The sequence below is a fragment of the Moschus berezovskii genome, chromosome 4 (assembly GCF_049115385.1).
Source record: "Moschus berezovskii isolate FMDL1 chromosome 4, NW_MosBer_1.0, whole genome shotgun sequence".
NCBI lineage: Eukaryota > Metazoa > Chordata > Mammalia > Artiodactyla > Moschidae > Moschus > Moschus berezovskii.
This window is the reverse complement of record NC_142463.1, coordinates 8,124,651-8,146,611: the sequence shown is the minus strand read 5'-3', so window position 1 is coordinate 8,146,611 and position 21,961 is coordinate 8,124,651. Positions and strand designations below refer to the sequence as shown.

Sequence of the window (21,961 nt, the reverse complement as noted above, 5' to 3'; positions counted from 1 at the left end):
GTTGTGTAACCCATCACCACTATCTAATTCCAGAACAGTTTTCATTATTTTTTTGTGACAGCTCTGGGTGTTTTTTCTGCACTCTTACCATGCTGTGCATGGTGAAATCAGTCTATTAAGAGGGGAAAACCTATTAAAAAAACTTATTGAAACTTCCCTGGTGGTTCAGGACTGATGGGGAACTAAGATCTCACAAGCCACAAGGCATGGCCAAATAAAAATTAGACTTTTGTTAACCTGTGTTAAGTTTTAAGAAAGGTGTGATATTTATTTGGTGTCTTTGAGCATCATAGTTCTGTAAGCAATTTTGTTTCATTTGCAGTTTCTCCTAAATTAGGCTGTGCCGTGTGCTTAGTCGCTAAGTCGTGTTCGACTCTTTGCGACCCCATGGACTGTGGCCCGCCGAGCTCCTCTGTCCATAGGGATTCTCCAGGCAAGAATACTGGCGTGGGTTTTCATCCCCTCCTCCAGGGGATCTTCCCAACCCAGGATCAAACCCAGGTCTCTTGCTTTGCAGGCGGATTCTTTACTGTCTGAGTCACCATGAGAGCCCAAGAATACGGGAGTGGGTATCCTATCCCTTCTTCAGGAGATCTTCCCAACCCTGGAATCTAACCAGGGTCCCCTTTTTGCAGGAGGATTCTTTACCAGCTGAGCTACCAGGGAGGTCCAAAATCAGGCTAATAGTTCCTTCTTTATTCATGAAACCCAGTATCATCTAGGGTCATCAGCAGATATTTTCATTGATGAAAAGTTGTTATAAAGAATGTCCTGTCTCTAGTAATTGCTGGAAAGTTTCTTTTCAAAAGTGGTAAATTTCCTTGAAAAAAATTGGACACCTGGTTATATTTTGGTTTAATTTTTCTCAAAAATATTTTTATTATGAAGCATTTCAAATAGTATAGAGAATATTATTACAAAGACCTGAATATTTTCAACTCATATACATCTAACCTTAAAATAGTTTGTGTATACCTTTAAGAAACAAAATTTCTCCTTCACCCCAGTTGAGGCTGCCTGGGATGTACCCCTCTCTGCATTTCCAGGGAATAATATGAATCAGGTTACTTTCATCATTCATGTTTTGATATTGTCATTGCATATTTTTGTGTCCATATACCCATAAGAGTTTCATTTTATAAGGTTATAAATTTTACATGGACTGTAGCCTTCCAGGCTCCTCAGTTCATGGAATTCTCCAAGCAACAATGCTGGAGTGGCCATTTCCTTCTCCAGGGGATCTTCCTGACCCAGGGATTGAACCCAGGTCTCCAAATTGCAGGCAAATTCTTTACCATCTGAACCACCAGGGAAGCCTATATTGAAGATAGCATACTGTGTATTATGGAGGAGGAAATGGCAACCCACGCCAGTATCTTTGCCTGGAGAACCTCATGGACAGAGGAGCCTGGCAGGCTACAATCTGTGGGGTCACAAAGAGTTGGACACGATTGAAGTGACAGCTGCTGCTGCTGCTAAGTCCCTGCAGTCGTGTTCGACTCTGTGCGACCCCATAGATAGTAGTCAGTCCACCAGGATCCCCCGTCCCTGGGATTATCCAGGCAAGAACACTGGAGTGGGTTGCCATTTCCTTCTCCAATGCATGAAAGTGAAAAGTGAAAGTAAAGTCGCTCAGTCATGTCCGACTCAGTGACCCCATGGACCGCAGCCTAGCAGGCTCCTCCGTCCATGGGATTTTCCAGGCAAGAGTACTGGAGGGGGTGCCATTGCCTTCTCCATTGAAGTGACAGCACCACTGTATAGTTATATTCTGCAGCTTGTTTTTTTCTTTGAGTAATGGTTTTTAGATTTCACATTCATACATATAGCATCAGTTTGTTCATCTCTGCTTTATAATATTTCATAAATGAGAAAAATTAATAAAATACTTTTTTTTGCTGTGAAAGATATTCATATTTGATTATAGAAAATATAGAAAGATATGAAGAGGTGAATTTTTCCTGTAAAATCACCATGTAGAAATAATTACTTGTTAACATTTAGTATGTTTAAGTAGTTTATTTTTGTGTATCTTCAGTTGTCAGAATACACCGGTAATGCAGACAGCGTATCAAAAGGATTATGCACCATGGCTAAGTGGGGTTTATCCCCAGAATTCCAGGGTGGTGCAACATAAAACCAATATACCCCATTAATAGAATGAAGAAAAGAAAAGCACTTGATCGCCTCAGTTTCCACAGAAAAAGCATTTGACAAAATTCAACACCCTTTTGTGAAAGCAAACTTAATGAACTGGGAATGAAAGTGAACTTTTAAGGGCTTTTATGAAAAACCCACAGCCAACATTATACTCAGTGATGAAAGACTGAAAGCTTTTTTCTTGGATTGGGAACAAGATAGTATATCTGCTTTCACTACTGATATTGAACCTTGTGTTGGAAGTTTTAGCCGAGCTCTTAGGTTAGTTCAGTTCAGTTCAGTCGCTCAGTCGTGTCCGACTCTCCGCGGCCCCATGAATCACAGCACGCCAGGTCTCCCTGTCCATCACCAACTCCCGGAGTTCACTCAAACTCAGGTCCACAGAGTCGGTGATGCCATCCAGCCATCTCATTCTCATTTTGTTTTCATAATGGAAAAGTTTATCTTAAGGTGTTAAGATTTGAATGCCGTAATTAACAGGGCTTAATGTAAAGATTGGCTTCCCTGGTGACTGAGACGGTAAAGAATCTGCTCACAATGTGGAGACCTGGAGTTTGATCATTGGGTGAAGAACATCCCCTGGTGAAAGAAATGGCAACCCATTCCAGTAATCTTGTCTGGAGAGTTCCATGGGCAGAGGAGCCTGGCGTACTGCAGTTCATGGTGTCACAAAGAGTTGGACATGACTGAGCGATTAAGCACAGCACAGCACAAAAATGCAAAATTTAGGAATTCTTGACACTTGCTGGCCTTTCTTTTTATGATATATGTTGGAATAGGACAGTACTTAGAGCTGGCAAAAGATTCATTAATATTTTGAAATTAACACTTTGGATGGTTACCTGTTTAGGAATTGTTTAGACATTCTTAGGCTAGAGTTTTGCATACCTGTTCACCCTGTTACTCTTATCTGGGAGGTAAATAATTCTAATAACCTAAAATAGCTTCTTGCTATATATCTTGTTTCCTGATATTACCTGAAGAGGGTATTTTATCTTTAAGATGCAAGTTAACTGAGTGTGCACACTTCCTGCCCACACCCTCCCCACCACATATACTCTTACACATACATGTACACACATATATGAATGCATGCATGTGTGAACTATAACTACGTAAAAGGTTTTCTTTGAACAAAATGAATGCTTGAATAAGATCTTCTGGTGTTGCTCTTTGATTTGACATTTCCCTGTATGTCCTTCTCAAGTTTGAAAAGCATTCAATTGCTCAGCCGTGTCTGACTCTTTGTGACGCCATGGACTGCACCACGCCAGGCCTCCCTGTCCATCACCAACTCGCAGAGTTTACCCACACTCACGTCCATTGAGTTGGTGATGCCATCCAACCATCTCATCCTCTGTCGTCCCCTTCTCCCGCCTTCAGTCTTTCCCAGCATCAGGGTCTTTTCCAGTGAGTCAGTTCTTCGCATCAGGTGGCCAGAGTATTGAAGTTTCAGCTTCAACATCAGTCCTTTAAAATGAACACCCAGGACTGATCTTCTTTAGGATGGACTGGTTGGATTTCTTTGCAGTCCAAGGGACTCTCAAGAGCCTTCTCCAACACCACAGTTCAAAAGCATCAATTCTTCAGCACTCAGCTTTCTTTATAGTCCAACTCTCATATCCGTACATGACCACTGGAAAAACCATAGCCTTGACTAGACAGACCTTTGTTGGCAAAGTAATGTTTCTGCTTTTTAATATGCTAAGTTGGTCATAAGTTTCCTTCCAAGGAGCAAGCGGATGGCTGCAGTCACCATCTGTAGTGATTTTGGAGCCCAAAAAAAATAGTCTTCCATTATTTCCCCATCTGTTTGCCATGAAGTGATGGGACCAGATGCCATGATCTTAGTGTTCTGAATGTTGAGCTTTAAGCCAACTTTTTCACTCTCCTCTTTCACTTTCATCAAGAGGCTCTTTAATTCTTCACTTTCTGCCATAAAGGTGGTATGTCATCTGCATATCTGAGGTTATTGATATTTCCTCTGGCAATCTTGATTCCAGCTTGTGCTTCATCTAGGCCAGCATTTCTCATGATTTACTCTGCATATCAGTTAAATAAGCAGGATGACAATGTACAGCCTTGACATAGTATCCTTTTCCTGTTGGAACCAGTCTGTTGTTCCATGTCTGTTTCTATGTGCTTCCTGACCTGCATACAGATTTCTCAAGAGGCAGGTCAGGTGGTTTGGTATTCCCATCTCTTTCAGAATTTTCCACAGTTTGTTGTGATCCACACAGTCAGAGGCTTTGGCATAGTCAATAAAGCTCTGTATATTACACTTGTAATTTAAGTAACTGCTACCAGATTGGTGTATTTTATTTATTTGACATGAAAGAAAGTCACTTCATTTATGCATTTTTTATTAGACGATACATGTGTATACATGCAAAATTCACAAAGCACATACAGTGAAACACAAGTCTATGAGTGACCTAGGCTTTTTTCTTCCTCAGGATTAACTGTTATTTCCATTTTCTTGTGTTCCCTTTCTAGGGTATTTAATACAACTGCAGCTTATTTTGTGTCTGTTCTTTAACACACACACAGACACACACGGCTGCTATTTAGTACAGCTGCAGCTACTTTTGTATCTGTTCTTAAAAACACACACAAACATGTGCGCGCGCGCCTGCTATGCATACAGTTCTACACTGTTTTTACCTAAGCATCTATTTGGGAGATAATGACAATATTTACTTAACTTTTAAGATGTGTCACTGTTGTAACTGCTTGTTGCTTAATGTATTAAGTGCTTACAGCAGCCCACGGAGTGGATTCCTTTTCTCATTATATGCGTGAGGGAAATGAGGCACAGCGTGAGTGAAGGAGCCACAGCTCACGCTCAGGAGTCTGGCCTTTCCATGCGCTTCACTCCAGCTGTGCCTGATAGGCTGACTGTATGAAGTTGTGGCTTTCTGGATCAGAAATGATTGAGGATTAGCAGTTTTGTATGATGATGGTGGTGGTATAGTTGCTAAGTCATGTCCGACTCTTGGGACCCCATGAACTGTAGCCTGGCAGGCTCCTCTGTCCATGGGATTTCCCAGGCAAGAATACTAGAGTGAGTTGCCATTTCCTCCTCCAGGGGATCTTCCTGACTCGGCTTTTACCCGTCTCCTCTGTTGCATGCAGTCTCCTGCATTGTAGGTGGATTCTTTACTGAGTGAGCCACCAGGGAAGCCCAATTTATATGGTTAACCCTAATAAGTAAGAGTTGCCTCATATTTTTTAAAAAACTGTGTAGAATTCCCTGTGTAGATAGCCATGATTTTTAGATCAGCTCCTTTTGATTGATACTTAGCCAGTTGCCATTTTTGCTTTTACAGACAGTACTGCAGTTAAAATCTTTCTGCTTATGTTATTTTTCACATGTGTAAGAAGAGAAATTGTTGGGTCAGAAGGTGTGGACATTGAAATATACTTTGACAAATGTATCTGATAAGGATATATATTGCCTTCCAGAGATTATACCAACTTTCACTTTCAGCTGCAATGTGTTAGGATGTGTGAAAGAAAGCATATCAGAGTTTCCCTGAACCCTGTAGATGGGTGTGTTTGAGTTTCATACATGTGAGAGTTGGACTGTGAAGAAGGCTGATCGCCGAAGAATTGATGCTTTTGAACTGTGGTGTTGGAGAAGACTCTTGAGAGTCCCTTGGACTGCAAGGAGATCCAGCCAGTCCATTCTAAAGGAGATCAATCCTGGGTGTTCATTGGAAGGACTGATGCTAAAGCTGAAACTGCAATACTTTGGCCACCTCATGCGACGAGTTGACTCACTGGAAAAGACTCTGATGCTGGGAAAGGTTGGGGGCCGGAGGAGAAGGGGACGACGGAGAATGAGATGGCTGGATGGCATCACCGACTCTGTGGACCTGAGTTTGAGTGAACTCCGGGAGTTGGTGATGGACAGGGAGGCCTGGTGTGCTGTGATTCATGGGGTCGCGGAGAGTCGGACACGACTGAGCGACTGAACTGAACTGAACTGAATACTTTGGTTATGAGGTATTCAGCAGCGTCAGATTCTGCCATGTACAGTACATTTAACACTGCTATTTTTCCATTACTAGAATACATGAATCTAGATTTTGGGATTTCACAGTCTTGCTTAATTGTGATTCCAGAAGAGTTATTCAGTAACACTGCTGTTTACTTTGTGCCCTGAGATAAATTAATGCATTTGTTTCAGCTAGCTTTTCTTAAAAGTAATTTTTATTAAAATACAGTTTGAAATAAGTATTGATTAAGTTTGGTATCTGCTTCTAGTTTTCCGTTGTTAATTACATCTTGGTCTTCAGTTTTGAAGTTACTTGATTGTATTATTATATGCCTATAAAAGTAAAAGGAAAAGATAAGTTTCTAAAGTTTACCTGAACAAATTCTGTTGAATACAGTTCGGATAAAGACGAATAGTGACAGGTAATGAGGAGAAAATCACCCATATATTAAAACAAGAAATTTAGTAATGAAAGCAGAAGTTTTTCAAACCAAAATTACATGTTGATTTCTTTAAAATAGGAATATCATATTTCATTTGATTTTGAATCCAAACACAGTGGAAACAGTCTGGCCTTAAAATAAGTAGTTGAATTGCAGAATTTTATTTCCCTGAAATTTAGTTACCTGCTACCAAATTTGTGTACCTCAAGCCTCACTTGTTGCTTCTCTGTCCAGAGGACCCTTGCTGCAGCCATGCTGAAGCTGGGTTTTCCACACTGTACCATACTGCTGCATTTTTGCACAAATGTCTTTTAGGTTCTGTGCTGTGCTTAGTTTCTCAGTTGTGTCTGACTCTTTGCGTATAGTCCATGGATTTCTCCAACCCATGATACAGGAGTGGGTAGCCTTTCCCTTCCAGGTATCTTTCCAACCCAGGGATCGAACTCAGGCCTCCTGCATTGCAGGCAGATTCTTTACCAGCTGACACACAAGGGAGGCCCAAGAATACTGGAGTGGGTAGCCTATCCCTTCTCTAGTATCTTCCCATCCCAGGAATCAAACTGGGGTCTTCCGCATTGCAGGCGGATTCTTTACCAACTGAGCTATCAGAGAAGCCCAAGTGTGTAGAAAGTATTCAGGTAAAGATGTCGTCCATCAGTTTGTGAGTTTAAAACTCTCTCTTTAAATTGTTTCATATGCCTAGGATTTTGATATTTCATAGATCATTTTCCAGTATTTTTATAATTGCTTTCCTGCTTTACCTTTTCCTAAGCCCTGTGTGTTCCATTTATCCAGAAGTATCGACTAAACTTATTTTTGAATCCCAGACCTCCTGTCTTCGTGTGTCCCCTCTTCATGTTTGACGGATGCCCACCTACTACTGTTCTTGTCATATCTGATCCTTTTCCACATTGACTGTGGGTGCAAATGTAGGCTAATGACCAAGTGATTGGAATTTTGTTTATTCTTCTCAAGCATTCTCTTCCCCTACCCACTTCTTACTTTGCCTTTCCCCATTCATCCCTGACACCTGTCATTCTATTAAACACTAGTTGGAGTTGCTAATTCACATTGATGAGCAGAATGAGGCTAAATGATCAATTTTTTTTCCTTTATCCTGTTACTGTTGATTCAGACCTTTTGTGACTCCCACTCATTTCCACCTTTAAGTAGTTAAAGGACCCTTTCAAACCAGATCTCTTTTACTGTGTATTCTCTGTTTATTATGATGATGCGTACATATCTTGCCTCCTCCTGGGTACGTACAGAACCTAACGTGGTGTAAGGCATTGGTGGTTCATGTTTGTTGATCTGAAATGTTAGTTTAAAATTTTCAGCTAAAACCAGATTTTAGAACATCTTAGTGTGCCATGTGGTGATCATTTCTCATTGCTAGTAGTCATTGCTATTGCTATTGCTAAGTCACTTCAGTCGTGTCCAACTCTGTGTGACCCCATAGACGGCAGCCCACCAGGCCCCCCCGTCCCTGGGATTCTCCAGGCAAGAACACTGGAGTGGGTTGCTATTTCCTTCTCCAGCCAGTAGTCATTAGATGTCAGTTTATAGATGCTCTGGGAAATGGTGAGGAACAACATGCAGTTTTATCTGTTCTATTTTTTTTCTTTCTTTTCTTTTTTTGGCAGAGAAACTTTTCCATGTCCGTAAATAGTGCTGCTGTCCTGCGATTGACAGGACGAGGAGGAGGAGGAACAGTGGTGGGGGCTCCTAGAGGTCGAAGTTCTTCACGAGGGCGAGGTGAGCTTTCATGTGAAAAAACAGTAATAACGGAATGGTGGAGAAAGAAAAGAGGGAAATAAATAAATCACTTAAAATATTTTGATATTTGATTTTCGAAAACTGCCCTTTGACATTAACTGCATAATAAATGTCCTGAACATTTGTTTTCGGAACCATTTCTCAGTGTATCTACTCCACAACTCCTGGTTTGGAGTAGAAGAGGGTGATTTGAGCCTGGAGACTTGAGTGTGAATGATTCTAGATGGTCCTAATTCTCTTTGGCAAATATTCGTGATCCATATTCCTCACCCCCAGGGGACCTTACGCTGTGAGAGCCAGAGCTCCCTGAAGTGCCTTGGCTGCTGGAGTGGCACCCAGGTCCCTGCAGGCCTCTGTGACTCGGGTCTCCATATAAGGCCATGTGCCAGGAGTGTCCCCAGCCAGAGAGAGGCTTTTGTAAAAGCTGTCTCCTCAGTACGAGACCTTTTTAGGGTGCAGAAAAAAGAAAAAATTATGCAACAGTCCTTTATATAATCTGTAGTTTTATATTTTATAGATTTGTCTTTTCTTAGAAGAATCATTGATATTACTTGTTCTTTGATATCTGCTCCCTACTTGGAGTTTGTTGATCTTCTGCTACTTAAGGGCATTCTTAATGTTTGTAATATAAATATTTACTTGAGCTTTTACTTCTAAGTTGGCTAAATCATAGCAGAAGTCTCAACATACCTTGCAGTTTTAAAAGGTGCTTTTGGAAGAATTGGATGTCTGCAAAAAAAGAAACCATTGCCTCCACACATTGCACCGTCCAGGTTGGCATGATCATGAATGTGGAGTATCTAAATTCTTTTTTCTTCAAGTTATGCTTTATGAATAGAGTGATTTATACCCACTCTTTGTAGAGATTGTATTGAATTGGGTATTCCTGTGAAGGGGTTTCATTCGGAATGTGGGAAGGCAACTGTTCTGAATACTGAAGAGGTTAACAAAACTCTGCTTGTAGATCAAGTGCTGTTACTGGGTTGACCATGTGTTTTCCTTCTGAATTTGTCAGTGTCTAGAATGGTGGTTTTTAACATGGGGAGTTGTTAGAATCATCTACAAAACTCAACAGGAAATAATACCTGCAGCAGAATATACTGGGTGGTGAGATTTAAGCGTGTGTGTTTCGGAAGGTCCACAGGCCATTTAGATTCCCAAACGCAGTTCGGTTCTGTCGGTCCAGAGATGGTCTGAGATCTGTGCTGCTTGGTGGTGTGATGATGCTGTTTTGCGGGTGACTGGCCTGCTCCTTGGATGTTGCCTGGATTTTTCTGCAGTGGGCTCGCACTGAGAAGAGGTTGCCCTTGGGGGGCTTCTCCTCTGGTGCTTTTCAGGGCATGATGGTGAGAGGTCTTATTAATTAAGAAGTGTGGCCCACAAGCAGCTGTTTTTGGTTCCTCAAGTGACCACCAAGCTTGTGTGTTGCAAATACCAACCAATCTCTAAATAGGTGTTAAAAAAAATTCCAGGTCTAGAAACTGATGAAGCGCTGATTAATTTCTTCCTGCCTTCTGGTTTGAAGTGTATATTGTTATCACATAGGATAAAACTCCTAGATTTCAGAATTTAAATGGGACTTGTATGAAAGATAGATAACTGTAATAAAAGCAGTGACTTTAAATTAACATTAATATGAATGGATGACATGAAACTAGTTAAATGAATGAACTGACTTAGTGAGGAATACTTCTGACACCATTGTCCCAACTGTGATTCTTATTGGTTTCATGAGACCTTTAATCTGTTTTTTTTTTCTTTCAGTTATTGCTTAATTTTAACCTGTTGGTTAAATAAATAGTGATTAGTGTAGCTTTTTTTTTTTTTTTTGCATGAGCAGATCTGACATCAGATGATTGTCCTGGCTCTTTCCAACTTGAGAGAAGTTTGTTGTGAAAATCAACTGACTTTCATACTTCTTAATATCATGAAGCAGTAACATTTAAATAAATGAGCAGGGAAGCAACATTAATTTGTCATCTTTTTATTTTATCTGGTGAAGATGTTTAGAAATAAAGCGTATCTATACAATTGTCAGCCACTGTCTTCCTCATTATTAAAGGAAGTATATTTTAATCCCCCCAAAGAAGAGGATGAAATCTCAGAGATTAGGACAGGCATTTAAATTTAACTTTATGAAAGATTCTCCATGTTATATTTACTTGCTTCTCATATGGGAACTACTTTTATAGATGATTATGGGCCTTGCACTTTGAAGAGTGTTCCTTACGTTTTACAAGCTGGAAAGCTCTAGAATCAGATTCTTTATTTGTGCCCATTTATAAAGCTTTGGGCTCATAAGGAGGACCAGTGCCAATGCTCGTCATAACTGGCAGGAAATATTTGTGGTTTGCTTATTTTTCTGGCAACTTTTGGACGCTGTTTTTCATATTCACGTGTTTCCAGAATAAAATAATTTTTCAGGGTGCTATGTGCTTAATGGTTTTCTTGAGAAAATTGTTCTCTAAAAGGACAGGGGACTTTTTTCTATCTCCCTAAAAATATCTTTGTAAATATCACCACAGTGTTATTTAACAGTTTGTATTAGACTGTTTTAAGATAGATCTTAAATAATTCATCTGTGTTTCCTAAAGGATAGAGGTACAAAACTGTACATTAAGTTGAAGTTAAGTTGATACAACTGGAAGGTAACTTTAGGATTATTATAGTTCAACTTTAGTCCTCACTTCCATTTTACAGGTGAAGATATTGATAGACTAAAGAAGGTATCATTGTTCTATGATTACATACATAAAATTATGCATTATTGTATTCCATCATAAGATCATAAAGAAGTATAATTGTATTCTGAGTCAATTCTTGGTAAGTGATGCTGCTGCAGCTGCGTCGCTTCAGTCATGTCTGACTCTGTGCGATCCCATAGATGGCAGCCCTTAGGCTCCCCCGTCCCTGGGATTCTCCAGGCAAGAACACTGGAGTGGGTTGCCATTTCCTAGAAAGTAAAAATACTGTATGGATATTTGAAACAGTTATTTAACTCAGTTGTATTTAGCTTTGGAATGCATTTATTCTTTTATTCAAGATTCATCATTTTTCCTTGGGTGGTTTTTTACTGTTGGAGAAGTGAGTTGGGGATAATGGCTAAGATTTTATCTAGGTGTAAATACATGCCTAGGCACAATTTTTACCACCCTCCCCCCAGTTTTCAACTTGCGTGTTGGATACAAATGGCATACATTAGTTGGGAAATCCTCACAGTACACAGAAAATATGAAGCTGAAAGTGCATATTGCCTTCTGCGCGCAGATGCAGCATTTGGTTTTATATCCTTTTTGATCCTAACTATGCAGTCATATCATTTATATACATTGTAATTTTTTTTTAATGTATTGCTCTTTGGCATGCTTTAGTCATTCAACAGAATAATGTAGATTTCTTTTAATGACAGTACTTTATCTTTTATGGCTTCCTAGTATTCTGCTGAACTGTTTTTATCAAAATTTACTTAGCCAGTCCTTTACTGATTATGTTTCTGTTTTTCAAAAATTTGCAACAAAAATCTCCATATATATATTTGCATATTTGTGCAAGTATTAGGATAAATTCTAATTAGAATGTTGAGTCAAATTTGATAAATCTAATCAGATTGCCTTGTGTAAAGGCCAGTGTACATTTGAGCCACTGGAGCCTCTATAAATACCTACATGCACACTTTGTTACTGGCTCTTTGGTTTGAATTTAGTGCTGCCTGATAGTTTTCTCCAAGATTTGCACAAATGGGAAAGAGTGCCTTTGGTTGGTGTGGAATATTCTTTGAAGTTAGTTCTCAAAATTGGTAGAGTTGACCCTATTAAATTATTCTTTCTCTGGAGTTAAAGAAATTAACATTTATGCTGGTTTTTGTACTTTGTCTGCTCTCAAACGCCTCACATTTTCCATTCTTATTGAAAATAATCCAATAGAAGGTTTGATTTGTCATAATGGTTTACTGATCTTAGATTTTTCACCATTGACTTTTCTGTTAAGGAGCTTGATGTTGATACTGTTTCTTGTTCAGGACTGGAACTGGGACTCTTGCACAGTGTTTTTTTTAATATCCTCCTCTGGTCTAGCTACTTCACTGCTGTCATTGCTGTTACTGGTCTCACTGGTACAGATTCAGTGGGCCTTGCTAAATACTTAAATGTAGGTCTCCTGCTTTGTATATGGACAGCACTTCAGAGATGAATGTTTGGTGAGCAGCGTGTGTCAGGTGTTGGCATCTGACCATCATTTCCTCTGTGTTGTTGTTTTCAGGCAGAGGCAGAGGCGACTGTGGTTTCTACCAAAGAAGCTTTGATGAAGTAGAGGGGGTGTTTGGCCGAGGAGGCGGCAGGGAAATGCACAGGTCACAGAGCTGGGAGGAAAGGTAACTGAGGGAGTCACGTCTTGGGATAAAGATTCTTGGTGTCAAAGCATTTCTTTTCTGCTTTCTGCGGAGGAGAAGGCTCTGTACAGTTACAAAGTTTCATTTTTCAAAAAATGCTACTAGTTAAATAAGAGTTAAGTTAGAAGTGTTTAAATAATCCTTATTGAAAGGAAGAAGCGTTCTAGATAAATACATTAATGTTTTTGTCCCTGCATGGATATTTAATAATTAGATGTGCTATTTGATTAGTACTCAGTGAGAAGCATTTTTTAATCAAAGCATCTTCCCTGTATTGCTTGTGACTTTATATGAAGTCTTTCAAGATGAGCAAAGGCAGTTGCACAGATAATATACAAAGATGTCCATGTGATAATATTTATAATATAAAACAATGGGAAATAAGCCAAACAACTTAATTTCAATGTGGTTTCTTATATAATGGCATATCCACACAGTTGTTATTTGGTCACTAAGTCATGTCTGACTTTCCTGACCTGATGAACTGTAGCCCAACCAGGCTGTTTTGTCCATGGGAGTTCCCAGGCAAAAATACCAGAGTGGGTTGCCATTTTCTCCTCCAGGGGATCTTCCCAACCCAAGGATCAAACCTGCATCTCCTGCATTGGAACGTGGATTCTTTACCTTTTAGTCACCAAGGAAACCTTGTCCATAAAAGTTAGGAAGAGTTTGAGAATATTTAATCATGTGTAAAAACACATTCTGAAAGCAGTATATAAAACTCTGTACAGCAGATACCTAAAATAAAACATGAATTTAATTAAACATGTACCTAAAAAAAAAAGTTTCTGGGTCTATAGAAGCTAGCTTTTGGTAGGTGAGACATTGGATATTTTTGTTTTCATATTTGTGCTTTTCTGTGTTTTCCAAATGTTAGGCAAATATCATATATTTGTTTTATGATTTGAAAAGGAAATGCTGTTAAAGATAGGAAAGTGGGTGTCATGGATGGGAGATCTTTGTATTACTCTCATGTTTTTTTTGAAACTTCATTTTACCTTTTCTAGGGGTGACAGACGTTTTGAAAAACCAGGACGAAAAGATGTAGGTAAGACTTTCTTACTGTTTTGAAATATTTTTATCTGGATTTCCATGGCGTTAGTTCTTAACAAGGCTCACAAAGGATACCTTTATTAAAAATTGACTCAGTTACTTGCCTTTCTCCAGTAGATGGGGTTGTAACATTGCTTGCATTTAGTGTTCCATGGTTATTTGAGGGCTGTATTGCATGAAACCAAGGATAATAAATAAAACCATTAGGGTTTACTTGGTTTAACTTTTTACGTCTGTGTGTTCTCTGCAAGACATATTCTTTATTAAGGCTACCTTATGAACTGAAATTTCAAGTTAGAAAGCAGCCTATTAACTCCTTTTCCAGTGCCTCTCACAGCTGAGAAGAAATAGAGAAAATGCTAGAAGGTTTGCTTTTGTATCTGAGAGCAAAGGCCAAAACCATGACTGTTTTTACTTTTGTCATTTATTCATCTGGTCTTTTTGATAAATGACAGTCTTTCTAGGGCAGTTTTCACAGTAGATCTATAAAAATATTTTATAGTGGCTTTTATTGAATGCTTTTTAATAAGATGTTCATTTTGGCTTATTAAACTATGCTAATGATTCTGAACTTTTATAAGTAATCCACTTTTGTTGAAAATGTTGTAGATTAAAGAAAAAGTTGCTCCTGCTATGTCTTACAGTCTACCAGAATAGCAGTACTTGACTAGTTTGTTGACACACACTGACATACTGATCAGTTGTGAGATACCCTTCGACAGCAAATTAAGATAATTTAAATACTGAAAGTTCCAGAATGATTTGTTCTGTTTAAAATTAGAGATTGTTCTTATGTATTTGCTTCTTATGTGTGGAGAAATGGGTGGAATTAGAAACATGTAGGTAAGAATTGTGCATGACCTTTGTGAATACCCACAGGAGAATGTAGAGGCAGAAAAAACCCTGTAATACATAGATTATAATTTCTGTTAGTTAGGAATCATCTTACAGTAATGATTCTGTGAGGATGGAACTAAAAGATCATTAAAGTAAAATCTAGGTGGTGTAGAAAGGTTCAACTCAGTGCATTTTGAAATACTTCGAAGCAGGCATAGCAATTTTTGGCTGTTCGGTTGCTGCTGACAGTTGGTAATAAGAGCTCGTACCTATATAAGGTGCTTCCCTGGTGGCTCAGACAGTAAAGGATCCACCTGCAATGCAGGATACCCAAGTTTGATCCCTGGGTCGGTAATATCCCCTGTTGAAGGAAATGGCTTCCCCACTCTAGTATTCTTGCCTTGAGAATTCCATTGACAGAGAAGCCTGGTGGGCTACAGTCCATGGGGTCAAAAGAGTAGGACGCAACTGAGCAACTAACACAGCAACAGCAACACACATGTTGGGCTTCATGGTTTCTGGTATCTACTTGTCCTCAGTTTATTGGGACTGTTACGCTATCTGTATTGGTTTCCACAAACATTTTTAACATCATTCCATTGTGATCTCCTGGATCGTGTATCCGAGACATTGTGGTCTCCTGGATCATGTGTCTGAGATAGTGTCACTAATTTCCCAGGTGGCCCAGGCAAGTGAGCAATAGAGCCAAGAGTTAGAGCTGCTGGTCCCACTTTCTGGTACATTTCCCCTCTTCAGTTTGCACTCCATTCACCTGAAAGGATAATGGGGCCTTTGCAGAAAACTTACTCCCCTTAACATAGGAGGTGTGATTCTTTGAAGTGAAAGAATCATTCTCAGAAGCTTTCAGTCTCCTAGACAAAAGTATTTGATTGCATTTTTTAGCTGTCTGTCATTAAATAGCATTAGTATACCAACAGAGTTTTTTTGGGGGGTAGTGCGTATGTGTCTAGGGAAAGTCACATCTAATTTTCAGATGCAAAGTTTATGTATAAATAGTATGGTAGGAGATTTCTCTGGCTTGAATGGAGAAGGTCCTGCATCTATATTGAGACTGAGAACCCAGACAGGCCTATCTATTTCCTAGTTTTGCCACTTTGGGTATCCTCTCTGTGTGACCTGTGTAAGTGGTGTGAAGCTCTTAGGAAAAAACATACCATGTAAATCCTTAGTACTACTTTATTTTCACAGGTTAGGTGAATTTCGTTACTTTATTATAGAAATAAGAATTGCTGCTGTCTTATCTATGTTACAGCAGTCTTGGGTTGGAAGAAAATCTGTTGTTCTAGCTAGTATTTAAGAATGCCTCAGTACTGCAAGGAGATCCAACCAGTCCATTCTAAAGGAGATCAATCCTGGGTGTTCATTGGAAGGACTGATGCTAAAGCTGAAAGTGTAATACTTTGGCCACCTCATGCGACAGGTTGACTCACTGGAAAAGACTCTGATGCTAGGAAAGGTTGGGGGCGGGAGGAGAAGGGGACGACAGAGAATGAGATGGCTGGATGGCATCACTGACTCTGTGGACATGAGTTTGAGTGAACTCTGGGAGTTGGTGATGGACAGGGAGGCCTGGCGTGCTGTGATTCATGGGGTCGCGGAGAGTCGGACACGACTGAGTGACTGAACTGAACTGAATTGAAGATTAACGGCAAAAGTTCTCAATAACTAAGTTTCTGTGTCCTTGATATACTTTGCTGTTATCAGTCTTAGATCACTCCAGAGTTCTTTATTTTCTTCTCCTTTCGGTCAAAGAATAGGAAAATGTGACTTACTGCTGTGCCCTGCTTTTCACAACTGCTTGCCTTTACTGTCTTTCAAGAAATGATTCCTGCGTGGGTCATCACCAGTGGGGAGGGTTCATCTTTCCCTTTGCCTGCATAGGACCGGATAAGGGAGATTTCAGAAGAGCAGCAACAAATCTGTTTGAAATCTGATAAGGTGACATTTTTGGGTCTTGTTTTGGTTGAGGACAGTTTACTTTTTTTTTTTTTTAATAGAAATGACAAGTATACAAAGGTAGTCTTAGGTTAAACCAGAGGTAAGGGAAAGGGTTCATCCTCGTACATGTAAAATTAAAATAGCAAAGAAAGCATAATTTTCATGGAGTATTAGATTTGGAAAGAAATAATAGAGTTCATCTAGTCCAACCTCCTACTGGTGAATAAACACTCATTTTGTGTTTATAGAAAAAACTATTTGAAGTTTGAAACAGGAATTTGGGTTTGAAAATGCTTCATTGCCTAATTATTTTTTGCTTTTTCTAGTGGAGGTTTTTTCCCTGAGTTAAATTATATGTAAACCTTTATATCTACAAAAGCATAAATGTATTTGCATCTATGAGGTTTTTATACCATTGAATGGATCCTAGGTAGAAAGGTAAAGCTGTTACTCTGGTCGGAAGTCGTTCGGGTGAATAACTGTCATGTTTCAATCACTGTGTGATTACTGTGCACAGTGGTGGTGGGTGGAATTTTGCGTCTCTTTGCCTGATGCCACCGTGCAGTTCCCGCCAGGCTAGTGCTTGGTTTACCTGCCCTGATCACTTTCTGCCGCACATACATGAATGTGTGAGTGTGTTTGAGTGTCATGGCCAAATGATTCTACAGTTATGGCTAAATCTATTTTTTGCTGTTTTCTTGTGAATATTTGTTCTTAGCTGTTAAAAATTAAGGTGGTAATATTTATCCCAGTTTGGTTTTATAAGGACCCAAAGGAATGATCTTTGTTGTCTTGAAAAAAGTAGCAGTTTTTAAAGGATGTTCACTAAATATTATGAACTCATCATTCTACCCAGGGAGTTAGGTTTTGAAACTAGACTGTTGCTCCAACTGGCAGATGAAAATGAAAAATTTATGACTGATTTACCTAGAGTTCAGCTGTGTAAAGTGTGTCCATTTTACCTTCATTACTGGTATCATACCACATTCATACAAACTCACCAACAGCATTTCTGTTGTTATACATGATCTGTTACCTTCACGTGCATTGGTTTCAGCAGATAACCACAGAGAGAAACTTTGTGTAATGTTATATTTCCACAACACATATTGTTAGCTCAGCCATTTTTTTAATGGGTGGAGGCTTGATCACCATATGTAATCAGAAAATGTAATCAGCATTGGAAAAAGAAAACATGAGATACGATGAAGGAAAAATAGCTGCATAACTGGCTGAGTGTATTTAATACATTAGAAAACAGGGTGCTAAAATAGATAGTTCTTACTCTGTCAGTCCTGTTTCAGAGATCTGAAAATTGTCAATGCTTTGTCCGTTGATGTGGATGTCCAGGTCAGTCCTGTTTGGGCTCTTGGAGACCAGAGGAGTTTGAAATTCAGGAATAGTCTTGTCAAAATTCTCCATCTTGATTTGATATTCACCTTTGGAGCCTCGGGTCAACAGAGATGCAAAACAGCGATGTAACATGATCTCAGAGGGCAGGTAGGATGTCCTCCTCTGGCACGTTTCTCCAGTGCCTTCCTGCACTGCTGAAAGGAACACAACTAATTCAAAGTGGGGAGGATTTTCATGCTGGAGCAGAGTAGCCAGAGGACTTGATGGTATAATAGAGTGGTAGTAGGTGAGTGGAAAGATAAAGAATGGACACTCCTCAGAACTGATGCCATCAAGGTGGAAGTCCACACTGGTCTGGTAGAGTTTGCCGTTTTCTCGTTCCTGATAGAGTATAGCTGAGACCCGAACGTTGGTTAGAGGGCTAGGTCGAGTGTTGGCCACTTGGAAAATGAGGTTAGGTTTGCCATCTATGTGAGCTACTACTGCTAAGTCAGTAAAGCGAATTGAGAAAGCTCGATTTTTTGGCCGGGCAATCTTCGCCACAAAGGCACCTAAATTAGAAACCATTGAATTTTTTTTAGAACGAACACTAGAAATGTCATTACCTTTTCTGAATGACAAGGATCTAGCAAATTTGTTATATATTTCTTAGTGTTGTGCCTATGAAATAATTCAGGAATTCAACTTAACTGATAATTTCTCATTAGCCTGAAGCGTTTTTCAAAGCAGTACATATATTCTTATATTAAAACTGATTTCAAAATGGATAAGGAAAATTCATTTGTCACATAGAAATGTAAAACTTTAAGCTTGTTACGAGGTCAGAGAGTGGTCATTGCCTATATTCCTACCCCTGCTTTAAAAAAAGGTAACAGAAAATAAATTCAATTTAGTTGCCACCAGATTACTTCAGATTGAAATAGAGATTAGATTCATAGTAGAATGATTTGGGGTAGGGAAGGGACCAGTAGAACCCCTCAGTGGTCCATTGAAGAACTTTTAACTGAAGTTTATACAAAGCCTTTTTTCTTTTAAAAAGGCTCTGGCTCTCAGATGATTTGAGTGTATGCTTCAGGTACATCCTCCTACAGCCCCCCGCCCCCCAACTCTAGATCAGGGTTTCTTAACTACTACTGTGCCTCAGATGTTGGCAGGCTGGTGACGTCTATGGACCTCTTATCAAAGTTACGCTTTAAATGCGTTAAAGTAAAATACATAAAAAGGAAACCAAATATATATATATGTATTTTTTTATTTTCTTCTGCTAAGGATGTGTATTCTTGTTCTTCATCATGCAGTACTGACTGTGGTGATCTGGGCTTACTAATATTGAGTAAATGTTGAAAAGATGAATTCAGGAGAAAATTCTAGCCCAGTAAAGGTTAACCAAAAAAAAAAACCCAAATTCCTCTTGTTAGGTAAAATGACTGTCATAATATGCATTGAACACATTTATTCACTTATTTGAGAAAATATTTAGCTCCTTTGAAAAATTCCTTTTAGATTTTTTTGTTCATATGTTTTTGGCTACTGTCATAATGATCCCTTTTTTCTTAAATTAGGTAAAATTTAAATATGGAGTCAAATTTTAAAAAATTTCTCCAATTGATTGACCCAAGACTCTGTTCTAGTCTCAGGCATTACTTGTCAATAATGCAAATAAATTAATTTGGAATACGATCGCTTATAACTGACTATACCCATTCCAAAACATTCCTATGCTTTTTTAAAAAACAAAAACAGTTACCTGTGATAAAAGCCTCTAGCATGAGGCCTAGGAGCATTTGTATGGCAAGGAGGGCGATTGCACTTGGACAGTCACCACTGGGGAACATGGTGCCGTAACCAATTGTGAGCTGTGTCTCCAGGGAGAAAGAGAATGCCGCTGTGAAACTGGTGATGTACTTGACACAGATAGTGTGGTTTTCAGGTGGGGCGTCATGATCTAGTCCCAGGTCACCGTTCATCTCAGCTAGAACATACCAGAGCACTGCAAAGACAAGCCAGTGGATAACAAAAGAGGCGGAGAAAACCAGCATCATCCAGCGCCAGCGCATGTCCATTAGGATTCCCCAAGCGTCTCGAAGATATGCAAGACCTGTTTGAGTGCCATCCATTTGAAGCGTGCTGTGACCATCCTTGGTAACCATCCTCTGGTGTCTCTGAGTCAGGAGAGGAGCAATAACTTTGCAGTGACTGCCATCCATCTCAGGCTGTAATGCTCTGAAATCGAGAGTGCATTAGTAAACCCTAAACTGTTTCATGGTTAATATTATTTAAATCTTGAGACTTAGTTTTGTAATTTCTTTTTGGAATGCTTCCTCAACTACCAGGCAGGCTTTCCCAGTCTGACAGCTCTTTCTGTTTTCACATAAGGGAGCATTTACTCAGTCATTCGTTTGATAGCTAATCATGGATTGCCTTGAGATATCTCTTACTGGTTCCTTCAAGGACTGTTAAAGTATTGTTTGGCATTTTAAAAAATTTCTGAGGGCTGGGGTTACCATTCATGTCTTTTTTGACACTTTTGTATTTTTCTCGGACAAGTCCAGGCTTCAAGTATGTATTGATTTGACTAAACATTATGTGTAAATAACTTTTCATAATGAATTAATAGCTTATAACTGAATAATGAAAACGAATGTTAAATATCTGTTCCTTTTTAAAATAGAAATCATCTAGAAGTGTAGTGTTTAGCTGACTGAAAATGTTTTGCAGCCAAACTTAGTGCTAGGATAAGAGTAAGCCTTTAGAGAGCTGTAGTTCTATTGTATGCTTTATAATTAGCCTGTTGAAAGTTTTGTAATTAGAGTTTATTTGTTTTTGTCACTTTGTGGCCATTTTCATGGAAGCTTTCCTTCTGTGGCTGGTGGAGTGCCATCCTTCTGAATATTCTAGATTCTGACTAGATAGTAAATTTTCTCTCTACCCAAAATAAGAAACTCCAGGTAGAGATTCCAAGGTAATAGTAATTTTGGAAGTAAATGAACCAGTAGGAAAAGCAAGTTCAATGAACTAAAATAATCATAGAGGCATCAAATGTCAGTTTTTAAAACATATTAGTAAAACTAGTTTTTAGCTGTAGTCAGTTTTCATCTGTGTTTATGTTTTCTCTGTGTGGTACATAGAAATCGAACATCTACTTTCCATGTGACCATCCTTGCATACAACAGAGGTGCAGAGGACTTAGGCAGAGGCAGCCAGGAACAGAACGGGAGATGCAACTTTACTTCCCTTGAGTGCTCCTTTCTTTTCTGCCTCAGTCCAGTACTTGGGCTTTATATGTGACTCTTTTTTGAGGCTTCTTCCTTCAGAAGTAGATGTCCTTGGAAGTGTTGCATATCACCTTCCTCCCTTTTGAATGACAGCGATGTTTAAGAAGGTAACTGGGGGCATATGGAGCTAGGCTGTTGCTTGAGTTTGCTGGATGCTCCTCTGTTTACGAACTTTGGGATTTTGGAGACTGCCTTCCCATGTTGGAATTGGACCTTAGCAGCTGGGTAGATACTTTTCCTTTTGTCTTAAGGCTGATTTAATATTTGTTGCTGATATTAGAGACATTCTCTTATATTTTCTTTAGATTTGAGTTGCTGATGGAACACTGGGTTGACTGTTAAATTTATTTAAATTTAAAAAATCTTAGGGCCTTAATGTCTTATAATTATTATCCTAACAAGTTGTCATTATCGTTTTATTTAATGTTTATTTTTTTTTCTTGGCACACTATTTAATGACTCATTAGTTGATGTTTTAGAAGACCTGATCTCTCCCTTTTGTAAATTATAATAATAATAATAATAACAAAATATTCATAAATATTTCATATTGCATTGACTCTAATTCTTTGAAATCTCAGCAAGATAGACAGTCATATCCCATTTTTCAGGTGAGATCACTTAAGATCAAAATTTTCACAGGGCATATGGATTATTTTCCAAGTCTGGCTAACTTTACAGTTAGGTTTTTAAAAAAAAAAAAGAAAAGAAAAAAAAA

General features: G+C 39.0%; 2 protein-coding genes across 8 annotated transcripts in view; one reads left to right on the top strand and one right to left on the bottom strand.

Annotated features, from left to right (window-relative positions):
- The window catches only part of GIGYF2 (GRB10 interacting GYF protein 2), a 130,232-nt gene that overhangs the window by 38,098 nt on the left and 70,173 nt on the right, over positions 1 to 21,961 (top strand). For 5 of the 6 annotated variants that reach the window (XM_055403504.2, XM_055403500.2, XM_055403501.2 and 2 more), the window contains 3 exons: positions 8,247 to 8,358; positions 12,637 to 12,748; positions 13,774 to 13,814. In XM_055403504.2, coding sequence (XP_055259479.2) covers positions 8,247 to 8,358; positions 12,637 to 12,748; positions 13,774 to 13,814 — 265 coding nt within the window. The remainder of the gene's footprint in view (positions 1 to 8,246; positions 8,359 to 12,636; positions 12,749 to 13,773; positions 13,815 to 21,961) is intronic. The other variant, XM_088835120.1, reaches the window with a different exon arrangement.
- On the bottom strand, positions 17,897 to 20,175 carry KCNJ13 (potassium inwardly rectifying channel subfamily J member 13). 2 transcript variants are annotated; one of them, XM_055403507.1, is made up of 2 exons: positions 19,716 to 20,175; positions 17,897 to 18,519 (listed from the first exon to the last, which is right to left on the bottom strand). In XM_055403507.1, exons 1-2 carry the CDS (start codon positions 20,173 to 20,175, stop codon positions 17,897 to 17,899), a joined length of 1,083 nt encoding a protein of 360 aa, XP_055259482.1. The 2 variants fall into 2 exon arrangements, with proteins under 2 accessions (XP_055259482.1, XP_088691248.1); XM_088835122.1 differs by having other exon boundaries at positions 18,459 to 18,519; positions 19,952 to 20,175.